The sequence below is a fragment of the Zingiber officinale genome, chromosome 1B (assembly GCF_018446385.1).
Source record: "Zingiber officinale cultivar Zhangliang chromosome 1B, Zo_v1.1, whole genome shotgun sequence".
In the NCBI taxonomy this organism is placed as follows: Eukaryota; Viridiplantae; Streptophyta; class Magnoliopsida; order Zingiberales; family Zingiberaceae; genus Zingiber; species Zingiber officinale.
In genome coordinates, this window is record NC_055986.1 from 140,642,293 (window position 1) to 140,665,887 (window position 23,595).

The window sequence follows — 23,595 nt, forward strand, 5'->3', positions numbered from 1 at the left end:
GAGGAGAAATGGAAGGAGAAGAAGGTGGATGAAGGAGAAGCTGGTTTCTAAATGTAGGAAAGAATGTATGGATGTTCTAACACTCAGGGCAGTTAAGTTGGTTGGTTTCATTTTAGCAAGTTACCCGGTGCAAGGCTAATTAGTCACGCGGTCTGATCAAGCAAGGTGCCCGATTGCATAATTCTTCACTAAAAGAAAAGATTAATCGAACGAATTTCATGCACTATAAGGAATCAAAGTATACAACCAATAAATGACTAAGAAACTGATACCAAATTCTCAGCGGCTTTATTATGCAATGACTTCAGTGTCCTTGGATATGATTGAATTGATTACTCGTTAATGAAAAAAAAACATATAGCATTTTGATAACTATATATGTTTATGTAATAATAATAATAAAAATAATTTGATGCCATACGTGAGACAATATTTATGCTTTGACATCAAAACCCATGATAACACATTCATCGTCAATGAAGATTCTGAGGTATAACATGCCTTTTGCAAGCATTATAAGCTCATTCTCTTTTCTTACCAGATAGATATATTTGCAGTATTAGATAGAGGAAAAATCAAAGGTGATTTGGGTACAAAGATCACCACCTTAGTGATTCATAATAGTTTCTCGAGTTCAAAAACATGACACTGGTTGTTTAGCAGTCTATATGCACTGCACTGTACATTCCCAGACCCAGAAAGATGACAACCTTTTCATAAAATGAACAAATCCTAAAGGAGCCAAATCTACAGCATTTGCAGTTACCTCTTTCGCCTCTTCGATTCAGCCTACATAAATAGGAACGGAAATGGATCATGTTTACTTAAACATTGTCTAAAACTACACATAATTTCACGTGGATGAAGTTTCAGTTTCTTGGCCATGTTATATAAAAGGGAAAATGGATGACCATCTTCAACTTCATTACCATATCAAAGACGAAAGAAACTCATATTTCCTAATCTGTTAACACCGAAAAGTGCAGAAATGGAGCGAAACGGAAACATAGAATATGGTATTGAAATTTGCACTAAAGGAAATTTCCTAGGGCAGAATCAAACATAGATGGAGCCTAGTACTACTCAACAAGTATTGAAGTTTGTATAGACCTTCAACCTACATAGATTATCAACAAAATCCTGTATATATAAATATATAATCAGAGAGCATGTACTAATACCAACAGTTGTTTAGTCTATGGTAAGCAAACTAGACCCAGAGAACTTTCGACCAAAAGCATAGGGTTTGAATCCATATATCAGTATTATTGGGAGGGCTCTATCCTTGCCGCTCCCGCCTCAAACAGCGATTACCTCTCATCCAATGTCTATCTAATTGACTATTAAGCAAAGGTTAGTGAGAGGAAATGACTCAAGAGATAACAACCTACAGACGGATGCTCAAGGTCTTCAGACAACAATTCAAAGGTTGCTGCGCTATGACCAGAGCGAGGCACTTGACAATGTCATGCATGGTACATCTTATATGGTTGGCCTGCAATGGGGCCGTTTTTTAGGGTTTGTCTTTTGATATGGAGGGTTGTTTTAGGAAAATGCAAACACATGTATATAGAGCATTGAACATCTAATCAGATCTAGCAATTCGCTAGAGTTGATAAATGTTCAAGGCTCCAGTCAATTACTGTATACAGCTTTTGTTGAGTAATACACCTGTTAGAATAAGTAAAAGGGTATTTGTGTCTTTTGGTGTTTATCTTCTTTTCTATATAAAGGTCTAACTCGTGGGGTTCCTATGACACGAGATTTTAGGTTTTACTTTAAACATGGTATCAGAGCCAAGTTAAAACCCTAATTTCTTTCCTCTACCCGCGCCGTCTCTTTCTGCCGAGCCGTCTCTTTCTGCCGCAAATTCTCCAGCGGCGACAGCCCTCCAGCGACGGGCCTTTCTCTTCCGCAAGCTCTCCAACATCGAGCGACGGGCCTTTCTCTTCCGCAAGCGCCTTTCTTCCGCAAGCGACTTTCTTCCGCAAGTTCTCCAACGACGCGCCTTTCTCTGCCTCCTCCTTCGGCCGTTTCGGAGAAGGGGGAGTCGCAGGGGGAGAGGGTCGGAGAAGAGGGCTGTTTCGTGGACGCCGAGCTCCGCCTGCTGTTTCGTGGACACCGAGCTTCGCCTGCTGTTTCGTGGACGCCAAGCTCCGCTTCGTCTCCACCATATCTTCGTTGCTTCTTCGAAGATTCTGTCGTTTTCTGTTGCACAGAACCTTCTGCTCTGTCTCTACTCCGTCATCATCAGCCAAGAATCTTCGCCTCTGCTTCTGCTCTGTCATCAGCAGCCAACAAGCCTGACGCCAGAAGAAGCACTTCCGCGATTTCTCCAGCGGCGACGGACGGCGACGAGTGCTGCGGGCTAAAAGTGCCAGCGGCGACGTTCCCTATTCAAGCTCAACTCTTCGGCGGCAGGGGAAGAATCGGTGGCGACAGTGAGGTTCCGTACATCCTCTACTCCGGCAGTGGCGTTCCAGTTCCTTCCCATCCATCAGCAAGCTTCGAAGAGTTCTTGCTGGAGTAGGGCATCTCCGAAGAAGCTTTTGCATCTCATCCGACCCTGCTGCGAGTTTTCCAGCGGCTGTTCTCATTCCCGGATTCATCCGATTGGGGCAGAAGAAGCAAGCGCAGTCCGGTTCACAGTTCTATTCATGGCTACATCTGGCGCCCCAAAGCCAGATACCTCAATCTTTACCAACCATATTACTGCACCCCTTTCTTCCGAGCAGTTGGATGGTAAAAATTATATCTCCTGGGCATCTCACATTGAACTTTGGCTTGTTGGACAGGGATATGAGACACATCTCACTCAAACTGAAGAAGATGTTCAAGACGTCGATCGTCCTCTGTGGAAGAAGGTTGACGCTCAGTTGTGTTGTATTATCCGAGCCACCATCCATTCATCTCTTAGGAATGTCTTCCGTACTCACAAAACCTGCAAAGCTGTTTGGACACAAGCTCAACAACTCTTTACAAACACCTCTCGGCGACTCTATCAAGTTTGTGAAGATCTCATGACTATTCTCAGCGCCAATCAGATTAAGGATTCAATGTCAAATTATCTGGGTTCAGTTTCTAGCCTTCTTTATGACTTCAATGAACTGCTCCCACCTGCGGCCGATCCTGTTGAAGAGCTTGAAAATCGGAAGAAATTTTTTATGTATTTGGCTTTATATAGTCTACCCACATATTATTCTCATGTCCGTGACCAGATCCTGGGCAGTCCCACAGAAGCTACCATGGAAAATACCTGGGCGACTCTTCTCTGTGTCCCGGCCAAAGTCTTGACGATGCCTTCTTCTGTTCCTGTCGACTCGTCAGCTTTGGTCTCTCGACACAAAGGACCTCCACCTCGCAAGGGTGGCAAAGGACGCCCTTGGTGTGATCATTGCCACCGACCGGGACACACGATTGATAAATGCTGGAGTCTACATGGTCGTCCTCCTCGTGCTGCTCAGATTGTTCAGAGTTCTGTTGCTCCTTCAGCTTCCACTTCACAGTTAACACCTGATTCGACTTCAACACCTTCCTATACTGATTTTCTGAAATGGTTTGAGGATCGACAGGCTTCGGGCTCCACTGCTACCATTGCAGACGCTGGTACTTCCTTTGCTGGCATATCTCGTTCTTCGAGTCCTTGGGTTCTTGATTCTGGGGTCACCGATCATATCACTGGTAATAAATCCCTTTTTTCCTCTCTCACTACTTCTGGTAATTTACCAATGGTCACCATGGCCAATGGTTCCCAAACTCAATCCCAGGATATTGGTATTGTTCATCCTTCTTCATCTCTTTCAGTTCATAATGTTCTTTATGTTCCCGGCGCTCCTTTTAATTTATTGTCGATAAGTCAACTTACTCGATCTCTTGATTGTGTCATTTCTTTTACTAACACGTCTGTTTCCTTACAGGACCGGAGTACGGGGAGGATGATTGGCTCCGGATGTGAATCTCATGGCCTATATCGACTTCACCAACCCTCTTTTGTTGGTTCGGCGGCGGCATCTCCACTTCTTATTCATGCTCAGTTGGGACATCCAGGTCTTAATAAGTTGAAACAGTTACATCCTAGTCTTTCTCACTTGAGTCTTTATCTTGTGCGTCGTGTCAATTAGGTAAGCATGTTCGTAGTTCTTTTTCTCCTCGTATTGAGAGTCGGGCTATGTTTCCTTTTTCTTTGGTTCATTCTGATGTTTGGGGTCCGAGTCGTGTTTCTTCTACAATGGGGTCAAGGTATTTTGTTACTTTTATAGACGATTTTTCCCGTTGTACATGGATATATCTAATGAAGGATCGTTCAGAATTGTTTTCTATTTTTGAATCCTTTTTCCTTGAAATAAAAACTCAATTTGGTACTTTCCTTCGAACTTTGCAAAGTGATAATGCACGCGAGTATTTGTCTACTCAATTTCGTACCTTCTTGACATCTCATGGTGTGCTGCATCGCACGTCTTGCCCTCATACCCCTCAACAGAATGGGGTTGCAGAACGCAAGAATCGTCATCTCCTTGAAACCACTCGGACTCTTCTTCTCCATTCTCATGTCCCTCATCAGTTTTGGGGTGATGCGGTACTTACTGCGTGTTATCTCATCAATCGCATGCCTTCATCCACTCTCCAGGGTAAAATACCTCATCAGGTGCTTTATCCACATCAGTCCCTTCATCCTCTACCACCTTGGTCTTTGGTTCTATTTGTTTTGCTCATGCTCTTGATCACGGCATTGACAAACTCTCTCCTCGGTCTCATAAGTGTCTTTCTTGGGTACCCACGGTCTCAGAAAGGGTACAAGTGTTATTCCCCTACTCTTCGTCGGTACTTCATCTCTGCTGACGTCACATTCTTTGAGTCAGTTTCTTTTTTTGGTCCTTCCGCTTCACAGGCCGAGGTTTCTCCCTCTCCACCTGCACCAATGACTATCTTTTATCCTCCGGAGGCGCCTCTATCACCTCCTGCCTCGTCTCCTCCTTTGCAGGTTTATCAGCGTCGTCCTCATTCTGCTTTGCCGCCGACCAACACTGACACTGCTGTGGGCACATCTGTAGAGCCAAGTCCTTCGTCGTTTCCTCCGGTCCCATCTCCTGACTCAGATGTTCCTATTGCACTTCGAAAGGGTATGCGTTCCACTCGTAATCCTTCTCCTCACTATGTTTCTTTAAGCTATCATCGTCTTTCCCCATCCTATTATTATTGTCTGTCTTCCCACTGCAGGTGATGCCTTTGCCCATCCAGGATGAAAACAGGCTATGCTTGATGAAATAAGTGCCCTACAGAGCAGTGGGACTTGGGACCTCGTTCCTCTACCTCCTGGGAAGTCAGTGGTTGGTTGTCGATGGGTGTTTACGGTGAAAGTTGGTGTAGACGGCACGGTTGATCGGCTTAAGGCTCATCTTGTCGCTAAAGGCTATACTCAGGTGTTTGGATTGGATTATGGCAACATCTTTTCTCCTGTTGCCAAGATGTCTTCTGTGCGTCTTTTTCTATCTATTGCTACAATTCGCCATTGGCCCCTTCATCAGTTGGACATCAAAAATGCATTCTTACATGGTGACCTGCTCGAGGAAGTCTACATGGAGCAACCTCCGTGTTTTGTTGCTCAGGGGGAGTCTTCTGGTCTTGTATGTCGCTTGCGGAAATCTTTATATGGTCTCAAGCAGTCACCCATCACCCAGAGCATGGTTCAGTAGATTTAGTACCATAATTCAACAGTTTGGCATGACTCGAAGCGAGGCTGATCATTCTGTTTTTTATCGCCACTCATCTACTGGTTGCATCTATGTAGTGATTTATGTTGATGATATTGTCATCACATGTAATGATCATCTTGGAATTTCACAAGTAAAACAACATCTTTTCAAACATTTCCAGACAAAAGATCTCGGCAAACTCAAATATTTTCTAGGGATAGAAGTGGCACAGTCTAAAGATGGGATCATTATATCCCAAAGGAAGTATGCAATGAATATTCTGGAAGCTGTGTTGTTAGAGGCGCAAGGCGCACCGAGGCGCAAAAAGCTCCTAGAGCCCGAGGCGCGAGGCGCGCCCGAGGCACGCGCCTCTTGAACATGAGGTTGATGATTACCAGACTATTGCCACACTCATAAACTATGTCAAATATGATAACTATTAATATTCCACACACATCAATATCAAATATAACAAGCAAAACAACACCATGATAAAATTAATAAAAGTTTCAAACTTTCAAGTTTCAAGTTTCTAATTTAAACTAACAAAGTCCATCAAAACAAGTGTAATAAGTAAAATTAATCATCAAGCTCAAGATCATCCTCATTGTATTCTTCTTCTTCGTTATCTTCATCTTCTTCAAATTCAATTTCTTCTTCTTCTTCTTCATCTCTAAATCTTAGAGATGAGTGTCTCATAGAGGAAGATGCATTTCCCTTCTCGACTTGTTTAGGCCTAGCATTTGAACTAGAGGTCATGGTTGCAATATTTTTTCCTCTAGTACAATATTCAGGCTCTTCAGCTCCACTAGCCCTAGCAACGACATCCCATGTCAAGTCATCACCTTCAAAAACCAACTCATCTTCTTCATTATCACTTTCTCCATCCATTCTACCCATCAACCATTCATTACTATCATCAATATCTGTCAAAGAGATGGGGTCAATCTTATCCCGTGCATCATACCGAAGCTTTAAGGCACGATTGTATTTCACAAATACCAAATCATTTAAGCGTTGCTGAGCTAGCCTATTTCTTTTTTTGCTGTGAATCTACAAAATGTCAAAAATCACAATAAGTATAATAAAATATCAAAGAATATTTTCTACTTATAAAAGTAGCATACTAATAGTATCAAACATTTATATTTATTACATACCTGCTCAAATACACTCCAATTGCGCTCACAACCAGAAGCACTGCAAGTGAGGCTAAGTACTTTAATAGCAAACTTTTGCAATTCTGGGGTATTTGCTCCATAGCATTCCCACCATTCTGCTGGAGATAATGCTCTTCTATGTCTAATTGCTACATTCCTCCCAAATAGCCCTTCTGCCTTTCGATATATAGAGAGTTCGGCAACGCTTAAAACCAATCTCTCCATAGTTTCAAATAAACCATTCACCACTGCTCCACATATATTTGAATCTGTGTATGAATAAAAATATTCTGGATTCAAATAATGTCCTGCAGCATGCAGAGGCCGATGAAGTTGGCATCCCCATCTCGTATCAATGATCTCCAACACTTCTTTGTATTTCTCTTCTTTCTCCTTAAAGGCCTTCATAATTATTTCTTTTGCTCTATCCATGACCTCATAAATATAGCCATTGCAGGTTTTCTTTTCCCATCAACCAGTCTCAGAACACGGATTTAAGGGTCATATATCTTTAAAATATGCACAACATTGCTCCAGACTCTAAGTGTGATGATGATTTTAGCTACCTTCTTCCCCGTCGCTTCTTTTGCCCATTTACTTTCTATCCAATCCTTTTAAATGAACATTTTTCTTTAATTTTGCTTCTATAGGTGCATTCTTTCAAGAGTGAGAAATGCAGTAGCAAATCTTGTGACACCCGCCTGATAAAGCTCTTTTTGTCTTGTGAATTGCCTCAATATATTTACCATGCCTGGGCGAACATAAATGCAAGCATTCACACTTATTGTCTTCTTCAATGTTGTTTTAAAATCAGGCAATTTCTCAATATCTTCTAAGATCAAGTCGACGCAGTGAGCAGCACAAGGAGTCCAATATAAGTATGGTCTTTTTGCTTTTAATAATTTTCCTACAAAAGAAGTTAGAAAACTAGATAAGTTTTAACATATATAAGAAAAAGCATATTGATAAGAAAGAATTAAATAGATTCTTACCAGCAAGCATATTGTTACTTGCATTATCCTTAATAACTTGAACAACATTTGCTTCTTCTACACGCTCCACAAATTGATTAAACAACTGAAATATTTTTTCTTCAGTCTTTGCATAATCAAAAGCATCAACCGATTCGATGAAAATTGAACCTTTAAGAGAATTCACTAAAAAATTAATCAATGTCTTCTGCCTTTTGTCTGTCCACCCATCTGCCATCAAACTACAACCATACTTGGCTCATTCTATTTCACACGACTTAATGTAATCATTTGTCACACTATCAACAGCCTTTTTGTAGAAAAGGAACCCGCACCTCATGATAACTAGGTCCTTTTAGACTTATATCATATTGGTCAACCAAGCCCAACATCTTTTTGAAGATTGAATAGTTAATGACATTAAAAGGAATTGTCGCATCATACATCCACTCAGTTATGGTCATACAAGCTATTTCCCTCGATTCTTTCTTGTATGCCTCATTTATCGTAGATTATCTTTCTTTACCCTTTCTACTTTCAACAATTTTTTGTACATTAGGAGCAAAATACGTATCCATTGGACCTATTTGTCTGGGCCTTTTTTGCATATTCACTGATCTAGAACTTGTACTTGTACTTATAGGCGGCACACCTTTAGCTCCAATATTATCCATATCAATATCATCACCAAGAGGGTCTACATCCTCAAAGTCCAATGTCGCAAGTTGAGAAAGATTACTTTTCTCTGCCTTTTTCTCCATGAAAATTTTAATTTCTTCACGTACATGAGGTGGACATTTTTTGCAAGTCGTAGTATTTCGAAACCCCCCAACAAGATGCTGTTTTGCACGATAAATATCCCCTTTTGTAACTTTTTGACAAAAGTTACAAATTAAATCATTTATATTATCCGGATTAATTCTTTGAAAATAATTCCATCCCGGATCTTTTGATATATATGTTGGAGTATCACTACTACCTTCCATGATAATTGAACAAGAAAATAGTCTGAAAAATTAAAAATAAAAATAGAATCAATAAGGTACCAACAATAAAAAAGCATTGTACAATCTGTACCAGTAATTTAAAAGTAAAACTTAGACCAATTCAGGCACTGTACCTACCGCCTGAAAAAATAAAAACCAGTAAAAAAACAGAAATGTTCATTTCAAAGCAAAACAAAAAGCAGTAAAGAAAAAAAAATAAAAAAATAGTAAAAAGTCTGAAATACTGGACAGTGGAAAGCACGGCAGTCGCCAACACCAATACAACAAAACCAAAAGCAGTAAAGACAGAAAAAAATGAAAAAATATTAAAAAAATTGAAATACTGGACAGTGGACAGCAGCACGCCAGCAGCGGTAGGAAGTCAAAAGCTGAAATACTGGACAGTGGACTGAAATACTGGACAATGGACGCGTAGCACTAATACAGCACCAAATACGAAACAAAAAAACAGTATCAAAAATCCAAAACCAAACGGCAAAAGAGAAGAAGATGATTAAAAAACAACCGGCAAAAATTTAAAAACAGAAACCAAAACAAAACAAAACCTGACAGCAGCACAGTAAGTACACGAACCGGACAGCAGCGAAAAGAATACTCGGCGGCGAAACGAATACAGAACTGCAGCAGGTAAAAAATACAGAAAAGAAGAAGAAAAAGAAACGAAGAGAAAGCAGCGAAGAGAAGAAGAGAAGAAGAAGATGTTAACAGACGAATAAGAAGAAGAGAAGAAGAAGAAGTGAAGAACAGAAAAAAATAGAAAAAAGAAGGAAAACATACTTGGCGACGATGCAACTCAGCGATGGCCCGACTCAGCGATGGCGGCGGCGGACGGAAATGGGTTCAGGTTTCTTCCTCCCTTGCTGCGTTTTCTTCCTTCCTGCGTTTTCTGCTGCGTTTTTGCTCCTCTTTCCCGTGCCCTAATTCCAAACAATGCTGATTTGGAATTTTTTTTTTTGTTTAAAATCCAGACTTGGTCAAGATCTATTGCGGCGCCTCGATCGCGCTTCGTTGAGGTGCAAAGGCGCACGAGGCGCGCCTAGGCGCGCGCCTGGCGAACAGCGCCCGCCTCGCGCGGGGAGAAGCGTTTTCCCTCGCGCCTTGCGCCTGGGGCACGCCTCAGGTGCGCCTTTAACAACACAGTCTGGAAGAAACAGGAATGTTAAACTCAAAGACAGTCGACAATCTCATGAATCCTAATGTTAAGCTCCTACCAAATCAGGAAGAGCCTCTTTCAGATCCTGAACGGTACAGACGATTGGTAGGGAAACTAAGCTACCTTACTGTCACTCGTCCGGATATCTCATTTGCAGTGAGTGTAGTAAGTCAGTTTCTTAGCTCTCCATGCAAAAAACATTGGGATGCAGTGACTCGCATTGTTCGATATATCAGGGGTGCACAAGGAAAGGGTCTTTTATATGAAGACAAAGGACATACAAAAGTCGTAGGATATTCTGATGCAGATTGGGCAAGATCTCCCTCTGATAGAAGAACTAAGGTTTGGAGAGGTTACACAAATGTCACTCATATGTGACAACCAAGCCGCTATGCATATTGCCTCAAATCCAATCTTCCATGAGAGAACAAAGCATATTGAAGTTGACTGTCACTTTGTCAGAGAGAAAGTCATATCTGGAGAAATATCTACTAGTTTTGTCAACTCAAATGATCAGCTAACAGATATATTAACTAAATCACTTAGAGGTCCCCGGATTGACTACATATGTAACAAGCTTGGTATATATGATCTATATTCTCAAGCTTGAGGGGGAGTGTTAGAATAAGTAAAAGGGTATTTGTGTCTTTTGATGTATATCTTCTTTTCTATATAAAGGCCTAACTCGTGGGGTTCCTATGACACGAGATTTTAGGTTTTACTTTAAACAACACCATTTACTTATCAAAAAAAAGTTAGTGAGCTCACCTTTGTCTCAGAATCCGGTGAAGCTGCAAACCCATTCATAGATCTTTTAACATCATTTTGAGAGCCACAGCCCGAGCACAGAAAATAATCCAACTTTTTCGCCTGCTCAATTGTCATGCCCATACAAGATGGGTGGAACCTGTCCATAAAATCAGTTTTTAACATGTCAGCCACACAAATAAACCAATTTTGCTTAAAGGCGCAAGGTGATACTAAGAGTAAATGAATACAATTGAGAACAGTAAAGAAGCAAACAAAGATACACTATGCAAAAGTTGGAAAGTATTGTGATGTTTTGATTGGTCTCTTGATTATACAGAAATAGTGCTATCAATGCCAACTAAGATAACGAAGCCTATGGTTAGTAGTAAAAAGCATCAGTTGTGGAGATTGCGCACTATAGGAGATCACTGTATCGGTGCTAGTACCATGAAGCATCCATGCATATACTCTTGACCAAAGGTAACAAACAGTAAGAGAATTCCACTTGAGGGAAGATGGAATCAGATGGTCTAAATAGAATTTTTCTAAAACTTATCCCTATTATATGAAATCACAGAGAATGCAAGAGCATTTTTGTCACAATACAAAAACGTAAAACTTGTCAAACATACAAGGATAAAGTAATAGTTGAACTAATAATGGACAGAATTGACTAGGGAGATATCTGATAAACCACGATCCAAGCCAAATCATAAACAAGAATCTATTTTGAAGTTTACATCTCCAGGATGACATATTGCCTAGACAGATACGTGGAGCACCTGTAACTGTAAGTAAATATAACTGACAAATAAAGTAATTTCAAAGCTAATTTAAACAGAAAAAAAATGAAAACAACATTTAAACATTGGTTTCATCATTAGCAACTAAATGAAAATCCTTGATATAATTTGCATAAGTGATACATAGCTTCAGATGTGAATCTAAAAATGGATAGGTAAAAACTGTAAAATGAGACCAATATATGTTAAAAACTTAATTTGGACCACCTTTATATCCTAGAATAAGCAATCCATACATAAAAAGAGAAAGCATAAAACAATATATATTAATCAACCTAAGATGGATTAGAGTTTTCAAGTGATACAGGCTGAAGATTGTTTGATGAAACTAGTCAATAATTACACCATATGGTGGCCAGCATGTTAGTTGATCATTATACTCTATGAAACCACATCAAATATGCAAATATCATCTCTATGTAATTGGAGTGCATATTGAACTGATCCCCTCACCATATATTATTGCCAGTATGCAATATGCAATGTAGGGCCTCACTACAAGGGCATAGATGATACATCTACACAGCCACATAGTAAAACAGTGAACAAAATACACTGAACTTTTCCACAAAAATATAAACAAAAGGAAAAGGAAAGAAGTCTAAGATCAGGTAAAAGGATATGATGTAACATAATATTACGGAATTTTTTAGATTGTGTTGCATATAAGAGGAACCACAGCAGTTAAATATTCAAAAAAGTAACTATATGTTGACACAATAAATGCAACTTAGAGACAAAACTGAAGTAGCACCAATGCTTCTTAGATCATCTCTTTTATGTGAAATGTTAAATCGAGAAACAGGAAATATTGAGGAGACACATTTGTAGGAATTCAACATGATAAAGAAACCTTGACTCTTTTAACATCGTAATGGCTATTAAAACTGGGCTAGGTAGATACCAATCTGATTTGATCACACACCAGTTCTATACCATCACAAAGACTCGTCAGTCAATCTCATTAAACTTCCACAAAGCTACCATGATCATCTTAAATGATGACCATCGAATTGAACTACAACCAGTTTCATGGGTTGTGGAGTGAAGTTAATGTTTGTAACAGGAAAAAAAAATTCTAATCACATTCTCAGCAGATAAATAACCTCTAGCATCAAGTCTGATCCAAAATACTAAAAATATGGCTGGTAACCCATGCTACTTCACATTATCAAAAATGGTCAAATGAACGACCTCGTCCTCAGAACTGTTATACGTGGACCAATTGAAATAATAGATTATTCGTCTCCGGTGAAAGTGTACTGCACTATTTCAGTAACAAAATATAAAGCATCTCCTTTGTCAATTTGTTTCTTTTCTGTTTCAATAAAACGAATCTTCACTGCTTTGAAAAATAAGATTAATAAACAGCTGCTAAAGATGAAGAACTGAGAACATGTTGTTGCTGCTACTGTTATTGTTTTTTGAGCTAAGTACATGCCTATTGTAGAAGGGGCTTAGCTTGACCAAATAAATTTCAAAGGTTAACCCTCCTTTTTCCATAAAAGTATGACATACAAATTGCCCAGCCTAACGAAGCAGAGACAACAAGACAAGTTGTAACCAAAATTCAAAGAATTGTATGACATCAGCAAGCAGATGAGTCATTGCATTGTGCCCACCAAGTCCTGGCCTAGTGCATTCGAGGTATATTGGACCATTTACCCTTTTATATTAATATTTTGAACTAAAATCGACGTATATTATAACTTTTATAGTCAATGAGAAATTCATCATCATAAAAATTCATAATAAGATATATATAGTACTGGAGTTATCACTGAGACAATGAATTTTAAAGATTGTGATGAATATTGTGTTGCCTTGTACGTGACTTCAAAATACCAAGACCACCATGAGGCTCGTTAGAAATACTAACTAGGCCACTAAAGGAAGCAAATATGCTGATGTTGTACTGTTAAACATACTATGATCCTTTTAAACATTACTAAAATATTCAAATTGGAACTTGTCAACCGAAAGACTCTACTCCACTAAGGAAGGCAACAATTAAATGGAATTTCCTGGATATCCCTCCCAATATTAAAAAATTATTCATATAGCATGCTCATTTTATGTAGTATGCAATTGTAAAATATAGTAGGGTGACATTTTTGGTGTGGTTCCATTGACAAAAGAAAGGATAATGCAAATTTTAATGTATGTCGTCATAGGAGACGTGTGCAATTTACATATCCGTCGCATTTTCAGTTACTTGGTAAGTGGCAATTTTCTACCTAAACACAATTACGTCATACATAGCATCCATGCTGCAAATTAAAAGCTAGAGTAGAATAAAACAATATATTGAATGAAACATCAGTCATCCACCAAAAAGAAAAAGAAGGAAACATTTGTAATTTACACAATGCTATTTAGTTGTGTAATTGACTGAAGAGCACAATGGATAGTTTGGATAAGGAAAACTTCAGTTCAAAAAAAGAGAATGGTGTAAAAATATAAAAAACAAAATATTAACCACAACACTTTCCTAAAAGCCTAAACTTCTAGAATCAATTTGTCTAAAAGTTTAAGTAAAATAGTTATATTGAAATGAATTCATCACTTGGCTTAACAAGAGAAAAATGATACGCAGAACTACATCGCTGGAAACACAGACTAAGAAAATAGACATCTAAGATATTCAGCTGAAGTTGCATGAGGACTTCCATAACCAGACAATGAGATCAAGTAAGCTGGGTGCAGTAGAGGAAAAACAATAACGAATCTGAAAGAAGATGTAAAAGTTTCTTACCAGTCCTTGCACCCCTCACACTGAACCATAAGATCGTCAGGGTTGTAAGGCATCTCACACTTGCAATACCTAAAACGCAAGAAAACACTCGACCCATGGGCATACAATCCAATGATAATAATAGTAATAATAATAATGTAGTCAATTAATCAATGCCCTACACAGCGACTCGGTCAGGGGTGAAGGCACCGGTGGCAGCTTTGTACTCGAAGCGGCAGAAGTAGTCCTCTGTGCCAACATTCTCGAGCTTGGTGTAGTTCTTGAAGGTGTGGACTACGCACCTTCCCTCAATCGTGTGCGCACTCTGCACATCGTAATGGTCGGAGAGGAACAACTCCTTGGCGCCGTGGAACTGCCGGCGACCGCCAATGGACTCCTCAGGGCGGTAGTACCACCGCACATGCACCTGCACGTTGTTGCGGTGGTCCGCCTCGATCTTCTCCACCCGCGCAACGTAGGGAGGCTTCTCCGACTCCGCCGGCCGCATCAGCACGCAATCCCCAACTGGTACACAAACAGAAACAACAACAGAGGAAACAGTGAGAAGCCAAAAATCAAACGGAGAACAAGGCACGAATATGAAGAAATACCTTTGACAATCTTGTTGGATCCTTTAATGGTGTAAGAATCGAGGTCTTTCTTGCCAGGCTTCGTCTTGGCCATCAGCTGAAACTTGTGGAACGCGCGATACAGAAATCTAACGATCAAAGAACCTCTTTTGTTGGCCTCGACGGTATGAAGCTCCGAGAGGGGGCAGAGGGATTCGAACCCTAGAGAAGTGGAGAGAGAGAGAAGGGTAGGTAGAGAGAGAAAACAAAGGGAGGAGAAGAGCGAAGAGAGCGCGTGTCGACTCAGGTTCCGACAGGAAGTAGCGGAAGTGACCGAGAAATAGTAAATAGGCTGAGGCCTAAGGCCGCCAGGTAATGGATTGCGGGTCGGATCTTGTCGGACTCGCGGCCGATCCAGCCCAGTACAACATAATAATTGTGGCTCGTACGGCCGCCGGGTGACTATTTACCCAAAAACACCTCTAGTAATTTAACTTTAACCAAAAAAAACTCCCTTTTCGGGTTTTTTCCACTGAAATAGTGGAATGCATTCAAACAGATTGTTTTTTAATTTAAAAATTCACTTGTAAATATTTAGGGTGGTAATATTGCAATGTTTCTCATATTATAAGGAAATAATGTGAGATGAAAAAAAGACAAAATAAGCATGGGTTCGGTAGAAACAAATACCAAAAATTATTATTATTATTATTATTATTTTATAAATTCTCCATTTGACAGATGACCCGCCCTTCAAATTTTGATAAAAGTGTTTACGAAGTCGCGATCGAATAAAAATAATAATTGGGAGATTTCTGTAAATGAGAATGATTTTTCTTTTCCCGTAATATTATTTGATTTAAAAGAGTCGGAAGATGAACGGATCCAAATTGTTGGTTTAAGCCAAATTCAAAAATCAGATGACAAATTAACTTCAAATGTCTTTTCTACTTTTACAAAATGTACAGTTCAATTTCATCTCAAGTACGATTCATTGTACCATTTTATGGAGTCACAAATCTTATGTAATGTTGTTAATGTTTTGTTGATTTTCATATCACCCAAAAATATATAAATATGGACGAAGTATTAAGTTTGTAACTATGTGTTGTAACAACAAGAAGTCTAATACAAAGAAATCTTCATAATCTTCTATTTTCCATAAATTCCTTGCTTTAGTTACTTGTCCTTATTCTTCTTCCATCAAATTGATATCACAGCTATAACCAACAATCTCATTTCTCTTGTATCTTGATTCAATGATAAAAAATTTGTTTATTGGAGTACTCTCATAAGATTATGTCTTGAATCACAAGACTTATGGAGTATTATTGAAGGAGTACCAGAGGAAGGAGATTAATTAACCGAACCATAGAAATATTTTGAAGAGCAAGAAGCAAAAGGGTACAAAAGCTCTTTTTCAAATTTATCAAGCCCTTAAAATTTGAGTATAGGAAAGGATTTCAAAAGCATCAAGTGCTCAAAGAGCATGGTAGATTATACAAACAACTTATTCTGACCCAGACCAAGTGAAAAAGGTACAGTTACAGTCTCTACAATCATATTTTGAAAAATTAGAGATGAAAGACAATGAAAAATTTTCAAAGTACTTCACACGAACTAGTTCTATTGTGAATCAAATGACATTAAATGAAGAAATCATGGAGATCCAAAGAGTGGTGGAGAAAATCTTGCGAAGCCTGTCAAGCAAATTTGATCATGTGGTAGTCACTATTGAAGCATCATAGGATCATTCACTAATGTCCTTGGAAAGTTTGCAAGGAATATTGGAAGCTCAGGAGGTTAGAATTCTTTAACGAAGTCCTCTTATTTCTTCTTCAAATCAAGCTTTGAAATCCCAGTTCACATCCATGGGAGGTCGTGACTCTTATCGTGGACATGGAGGAGGTCAAAATTAAAGAAGAGGTGAAATATTTTCTTACCAACAATCACGAGAAAAAAAAGGAACAAAGAGTTTCAAAAAAAGGAGAAACATTTTTCTTACAATTTCCAAAGAGAAGAGGGCATGGGAATTACAAATGTACAAAACCTTATATTGAATGTCATTATTGTCATAAGCCAAGACATAAAACAAATGATTGTTGGAAAAAATATCTGGAGAAAAAATGTGAAGCTGGCTTAGTACATGAAAATGAACCTTAAAATTCTGAAACTTTACTAATTGCTAGTGATGGAAATATTGAAAATATTTGGTACTTGGATAGCAGTGCAAGTCGGCATATGACTGACAATAAACGCTTATTTTCAACGCTAGTAGAAGATAACTATGGCCAAGTAACTATTGGAGACGCTAAGTTCTAGAAAATTGAAGAAGTAGGAGAAATCTCTTTCAAAACAAAGTTTGGAAATATTGACAAAATATCCAAAGTTTTTTATGTTTCTAGTTTCCAGAGTAATCTACTTAGTGTTGGTCATTTATTGAGAAAAGATTTTGATATTCATTTTGCGAATAAGTATTGCACCATAAAAAAAAAAGGAAAATCAATATGTGGAAAAGATCAGTTTGGACTCAAATAATTTATTTCCTCTCAAAATCGATATTATAAATGTTACTTATTATCTTACTGCTAATGAAGAAATTTCTAAGTTGTGGCATGACAGATTTAGGCACCTGAATTTTCAAAGCTTGAAGGAGTTATCAAGCAAAAATATTGTTCAAGGACTTCCTATAATTTATGGGATAAGTGAAGTCAGTGAAAAATGTCAGCTTGGAAAGTAACATCGAGAGACATTCCCATCTAAATCTAAGTGTAATCACATTCATCATTGGAACTTGTCCACACAGATCTTTATGGACCCATGGGTGTACCATCTCTTGGAGGTAACTTAAACATCTTATTATTTGTTAATGATTACATCATAAAAACTTGGATATATTTTGTTAAAGAAAAATCAGAAGGTCTCTCTTTCTTTGGAGTCTTAAAATGTTAAGTGGAAAAATTTTCTAACTATCAAATAAAAAATCTAAGAAGTGACTAAGGAGGTGAATTCTTATCTTCTTTAAGAACTAAACTTGATGACAAGTCTGAAGCATTTTTATTAGATATATCGAAAGAAGCAAAGCTTATAAGTTTTACAATCCAAAAATTTTTAAAAAAAATTGTGATGAGCAGGGACGCCCACTTTAATGAAAAAGCTTCTTATGTTTTCTCATATTTGGCAGGTTTATCAAGTTGGGAAATTATTGAATTTGAAGATGATTCTGTAGGACCGTTGGACCGGCTAGAAGGGGGGGTTGAATAGAACTGAAAAAATAAAATCGACCATTCTCGACTTTTCAAACCAACACTTGAAGAATAATAAAATAAACAGAAAATAAAAAACAAGGCACCGGATTTGACTTGGTTACAACCGGGGAGGTTGTTAATCCAAAGAAGATTATCGCACTACTATCTCCTTCAGGCGGAGAAGCCTCTTTTACAGCAGTGTAGGCACAGAAAGAGAGAAGCTAATCTAAACAGTAGAAGCGCACAAGTGTTGTTATAATTTCTGAATTCATTGAAAAGCTTATGGACTAAGGCTATATTTATAGCCTTGGTCGGGGCGCCTGGAAGGGTTCCGGACGCCCTAGGGGGAATAAAACTTTATCCCCCAACGTTCAGATCGAGATTGACTCGATCTGGTCAAACTTCACGGTCCGGGCACCCCGGACCCCCAAGTCAACAGATGTTGACTTTTCTCAGTCGGGACCTTTGCTCCGGTTCGGTCCGCCTCGGTACGGGTCTTCTACTCCGGATCCGCTCACTTGAGTGATTTCTGCCATCCGAAAAAGGGCTCACCCGAACCCAACTTTCGATCTTGTCGAGCAGGCTTCCCTCCGGCTTCTCGTCCCTCGGAATCGCCGCGTGTTTCCTTCTCGTCCACTAGCGTATTCATCCGCAGTCTTCGTCCCTTGGTCGCACCCCGTGCCGACCTTCTCGCTAGCTACGTCTCTTGCTCCCCGAGCAATCTTTCGCTCCGGCTTTCGTCCCTTGGAACCACCGCATGCTTCCTTCACGTCCGCCGGTGTACTCTTCCGCAGCACCTCGTCCCTCGGACGCACCGCGTGCCGTCCTTCTCGCTAGCTGTGTCTTCCGCTCGAGTACATGTGCTCCTAAGATCTTGTACACTTGGACACAAGGTTAGAAGCACACAGGACCTAACTTAACTTGTTGATCACACCAAAATAACCTTGGGGTTCCAACAGATTCTTCATCAATGCAACCTGATATTCCTGAAAGAAACATGTTTCCATCACCATCGCAAAGAAGAACAAGAAGTTTGAGAGATATTTATAATGAGACTGAAGAGGTAAATGTGACAGATCAAGTCTTTTTTGCATTCTTTGCAGGAGAAAATCAAATCACATATGAATAAGCATCAAAAGAAAAGAAATGGGTTCATGCTATGAATGAAGAAATAAGCTCCATCGAGAAAAATGTTATATGGGAGCTCACTATTTTACCGCCATACAAATCTCCGATTGGTGTGAAATGGATCTTTAAGACTAAAACCAATCTAGATAGCTCCATCAATAAATACAAAGCAAGATTGGTTGCAAAGGGATACAAACAAAAAAAAAGGTAAAGATTTCAATGAGGTATTTGCTCCTGTTTCTAGACTTGATACAGTTCAATTAATTATTGCTCTTGCTGCTCAAAATGGTTGACAATTATTTCAAATGGATGTCAAATCGGCTTTCTTAAATGATTTTCTTTAAGAAAAAGTTTATCTTGAACAACCACAAGATTTTGTGAAAATGGGTGAAGAAGATATAAGCTTGGAAATGCATTACATGGGTTGAAGCAATCGGCTTGTGCATGGTATAGCCGAATTAATGATTATTTTATCAAATATGGTTTTGATGTCCTTTTGAGCATACTCTTTATATCAAGAAAAATTTTGAAGGTGATATTATGCTTGTGAGTCTCTGTGTGGATAACCTTATCTTCACTAGAAATAATCTAAAGATATTGACAGATTTTAAGAATTTCTATGATGAATGAGTTTGAAATGATAAATTTGGGCGAGCTGCATCATTTTCAAGGCATTAATGTCCAACAATCAGGAGAAGAAATTTTTATCTTACATGGACACAATGCAACTCAAATTCTTATGAGATTCAAGACTGAAAATGCAAATCCAATGTCAACCCCGTGCATCATGGGTTTGACGCTAAGTAAGAATGGTGAAGGAAAGATGGTGAATCCAACCATATTTCGAAGCCTAGTTGGGAACTTGATGTATCTCACTACCACTAGACACGACATTATGTACACAATAAGTTTGATTAGCAAGTTTATGGAAAAACCTTATTCAAATCATTGGGAAGCGACAAAAAGAGTTCTTCGATATGTTAAAATAACTATTAATTATGGCATCTTCTATAAGTCACGTGTGTCTATCAAACTTATTGGCTATACAGATAGTGATATCGAAGGAAGTATTGATGATTCTCGAAGTACTTTCAGTTATATTTTCAATCTTGGTAGTAGAGCAATCTCTTGGTGTTCAAAGAAGCAACAAATTGTAGCACTTTCAACTATCGATATGGAAAAACCTTATTCAAATCATTGGGAAGCGGCAAAAAGGGTTCTTCGATATGTTAAAGGAACTATTAATTATGGCATCTTCTATAAGTCACATGTGTCTATCAAACTTGTTGGCTATACAGATAGTAATATTGGAGGAAGTATTGATGATTCTCGAAGTACTTCTAGTTATATTTTCAATCTTGGTAGTGGAGCAATCTCTTGGTGTTCAAAGAAGCAACAAATTGTAGCACTCTCAACTATCGATATGGAAAAACCTTATTCAAATCATTGGGAAGCAGCAAAAAGGGTTCTTCGATATATTAAAGGAACTATTAATTATGGCATCTTCGTTCCATTGTCTTGATGCTTTCTTTAGCCCATATCTAAACTTCTTAAGTCTACATGCGCTATTTTCTTTGCCTTCAGCAATGTAACCTTTTGGCTGTACCATATAGATTTTTTCATCAAAATTACCATTAAGTAAAGTTGTTTTTACATCTATTTGATGTAATTCTATGTCAAATTGTGTTACTATAGCTAGGATGACACGTATTGACACAAATTTCACAACTGGGGAGAATATTTCTTTAAAATCAATACCCTTCAGTTTGGTATATCCTTTTGCAACTAAATGAGCATTGTATCGATTAATCGAATCATCTGCTTTCCTCTTTATCTTGAGAATCTACTTATTCTCAATCGTCCTTCAGCCCGGAGGAAGATCAACTAAATCCCAAACTTGATTCTTTCTCATTAACTTCATCTCCTCGTCCATTATAATTTTCTATTTTTCTCTTACTGAGCTTCTCAAAGCTTCCTCAACTGTCCAAGGTTCCTCATCGTCAACTCAGAGAATCATCAATGCCTCATTCTCAATGTCAAACCTTCTTTGAGGAATAATCTAATGACTATTTCTTTGTAGGTTAGACTGTTGAGAAACTGACTCATTCAGTGGAAAATTACTCCCATTAGGTTGACTAGATTCAAGCATCTCCTGATTTATTGATAAAGGAACATTATCCTCCTCTATCTCATATAGAGGAATAGTCTTATCAACTCCACTTCGTGTTGGGAATTCAGTTTCCAGAAAAGAAGCATCTCTTAACTCTATTTTAGAGATGATTCCATCTTGTCGCTTACCAATGAAGACATAACCCTTAGAAGTCTCAGAATATCTTATAAATATACACTTTTTTACTTCTGGGTCCTAATTTTCCATATTCGTGAGTCTTATCATGAATGTAGACAGCCGACCTCCAAGGTCTCAGATTACTCAAATCCGACTTTCTGCCTATTTAACGTTCATGTGGGGTAGATAAAACTGACTTTGGAGATACTTTGTTAAGTATATAGGTCGTAGCTAATGATGCATCTCCCCAATAGGAGATTGGAAAATTAGCCTACGCCATCATAGACCTAACCATTTCAAGAAGAGTCCTATTTCTTCTTTTAGCAACCCCATTTTACTGTGGAGTTCTAGGGATATTTAGCTGTCTAATAATCCCTTTCTCATTACATATTGCCTTGAATTGATCAGAAAAATATTCACCTCCACGGTTAGTGCGCAAGGTTTTAACCTTGCGTTTCAATTGATTTTCAACTTCGTTCAAGTAACAAATGAAGCAATCTAATGCTTCAGATTTGTGAGAAATCAAATACACATGACCAAAACGTGTGAAGTCATCAATAAATATAATGAAATAAGAACTCTCATTTCTAGCCTTCAGATTCATTGGATCACAAATATCCTAATAAATTAATTACAATGGTGATTTAACCCTTATAGTCTTACCAAATGGTTTCCTAGTTACCTTTCTAGCAAGACAATGCTCACATATAAACTAGTTAATCTTAGCATGAGTGCCTAAAAGGCTCTCCTTAGCTAATATATTCATTCATTCTTGTCCTATATATCCTAGTCTAGCATGTCAAATTTCATCATTAACATCAACATTATTAGTAAGAACAATATTTGAAAAACAACCATCATTATTATTTTGTTCTACATCAAAAATCATAAAACTATTTATTACATAACCACGCCCAATTAACACTGAGTTAATCCGAAGTTCTACACAATGATTATAAAAATTTATACAATAATCTAAATTAAGAAGACAAGCGATGGAAACCAGATTTCATCGAATCTCAAGAGTATACAAGACATCATGTAGAAACGAGGTTCATCGACCACGTAGGTTGAACTTGCAAGTGTCAATTTCTTTGAATTCAATTCTTGCATTGTTTCCCACATATATCCATTTGTTGTCAGCTGGTACCCGATGGTACTCCATATATATAGCTCGATCATAAGCTCTATGGTTCATTGCTCCTGAATCTACAATCCACAAAGGATAAGAATCAGTTAACAATACTGTACTTGCAACATGATGCTTATGGAAAGAAGATAGAGATAGATATACCTTTTTAAGCTCAATACAATCTTGAGCAAAATGACCCTTTTTGCCACAGTTGTAGCAAGTCAACATACTCTTAGGCCTTTGTCCATATTTCTTTCCTTTCTTCTTGATTTAATTTTTTACATCAACAGCACTAGCCTCCTTTCCTTTTCCCTTTCCTTTCTTAAATCATTTTTTCTTATTCTTGAAACCAAAACCTCCAGTTACAAAATCTTGACCAAAAATCTTTGCAGATTCAATCCTCTCTGCCTCAAGTTTAACATGGTGTGAGACATTAGTGAAAGTCTTGATACTTTCACTATGAGTCACATTCTGTTTCATTGTTTCCCAAGAAGCACGAAGGAAACGGATAACTGTCTGAACCTATTGTTCATTAGTCAACTCATGATCGATAACTTTTAAGTCTCGAATCATGTTACCCATTTCCCTGAGATGTTGGGTCATGGTAACATTCGAGTATTTTTTTATAGCTATCAAACTTGATTGTTAGCTGATGGAGCTTACTTAGACTTACTCCATTATACTTCTCTCTAAGGGATGCCCACACAACATAAGCCGATGGTAATGACTCATACTAAAATACTAGGTCATCCATCATTAAACTAATCAATATTCCCTTAGTAGTGGAATCCTTCCTTTTCCATACCTTATAAGAATCAAGGTCACATCTGTGCTGTGCTATAGAACCATCAATCGATTCATCCATGAATTGATTTACAACCTCTAGAACTTCTTGTCCCTCAAGAATTGATTGTATCTTGAGGTGTCATATTTTGTAGTTATCCCCATATAATTTTTCTC

The 23,595-nt window shown here is 38.3% G+C and overlaps 1 protein-coding gene across 2 annotated transcripts; it reads right to left on the bottom strand.

Moving 5' to 3' along the window:
* Positions 1-564: 564 nt before the first annotated feature.
* LOC121982397 (chromatin remodeling protein EBS-like) lies at positions 565-15,155 on the bottom strand. Of its 2 annotated transcripts, XM_042535437.1 has the most exons (6): positions 14,883-15,155; positions 14,454-14,796; positions 14,293-14,361; positions 10,753-10,891; positions 9,609-9,748; positions 565-789 (listed from the first exon to the last, which is right to left on the bottom strand). In XM_042535437.1, the coding sequence occupies exons 1-5, from the start codon at positions 14,953-14,955 to the stop codon at positions 9,641-9,643; spliced, it is 732 nt and encodes a 243-aa protein (XP_042391371.1). In that variant the 5' UTR covers positions 14,956-15,155; the 3' UTR covers positions 565-789; positions 9,609-9,640. The 2 variants fall into 2 exon arrangements, with proteins under 2 accessions (XP_042391371.1, XP_042391379.1); XM_042535445.1 differs by lacking the exon at positions 9,609-9,748.
* Positions 15,156-23,595: the final 8,440 nt, after the last annotated feature.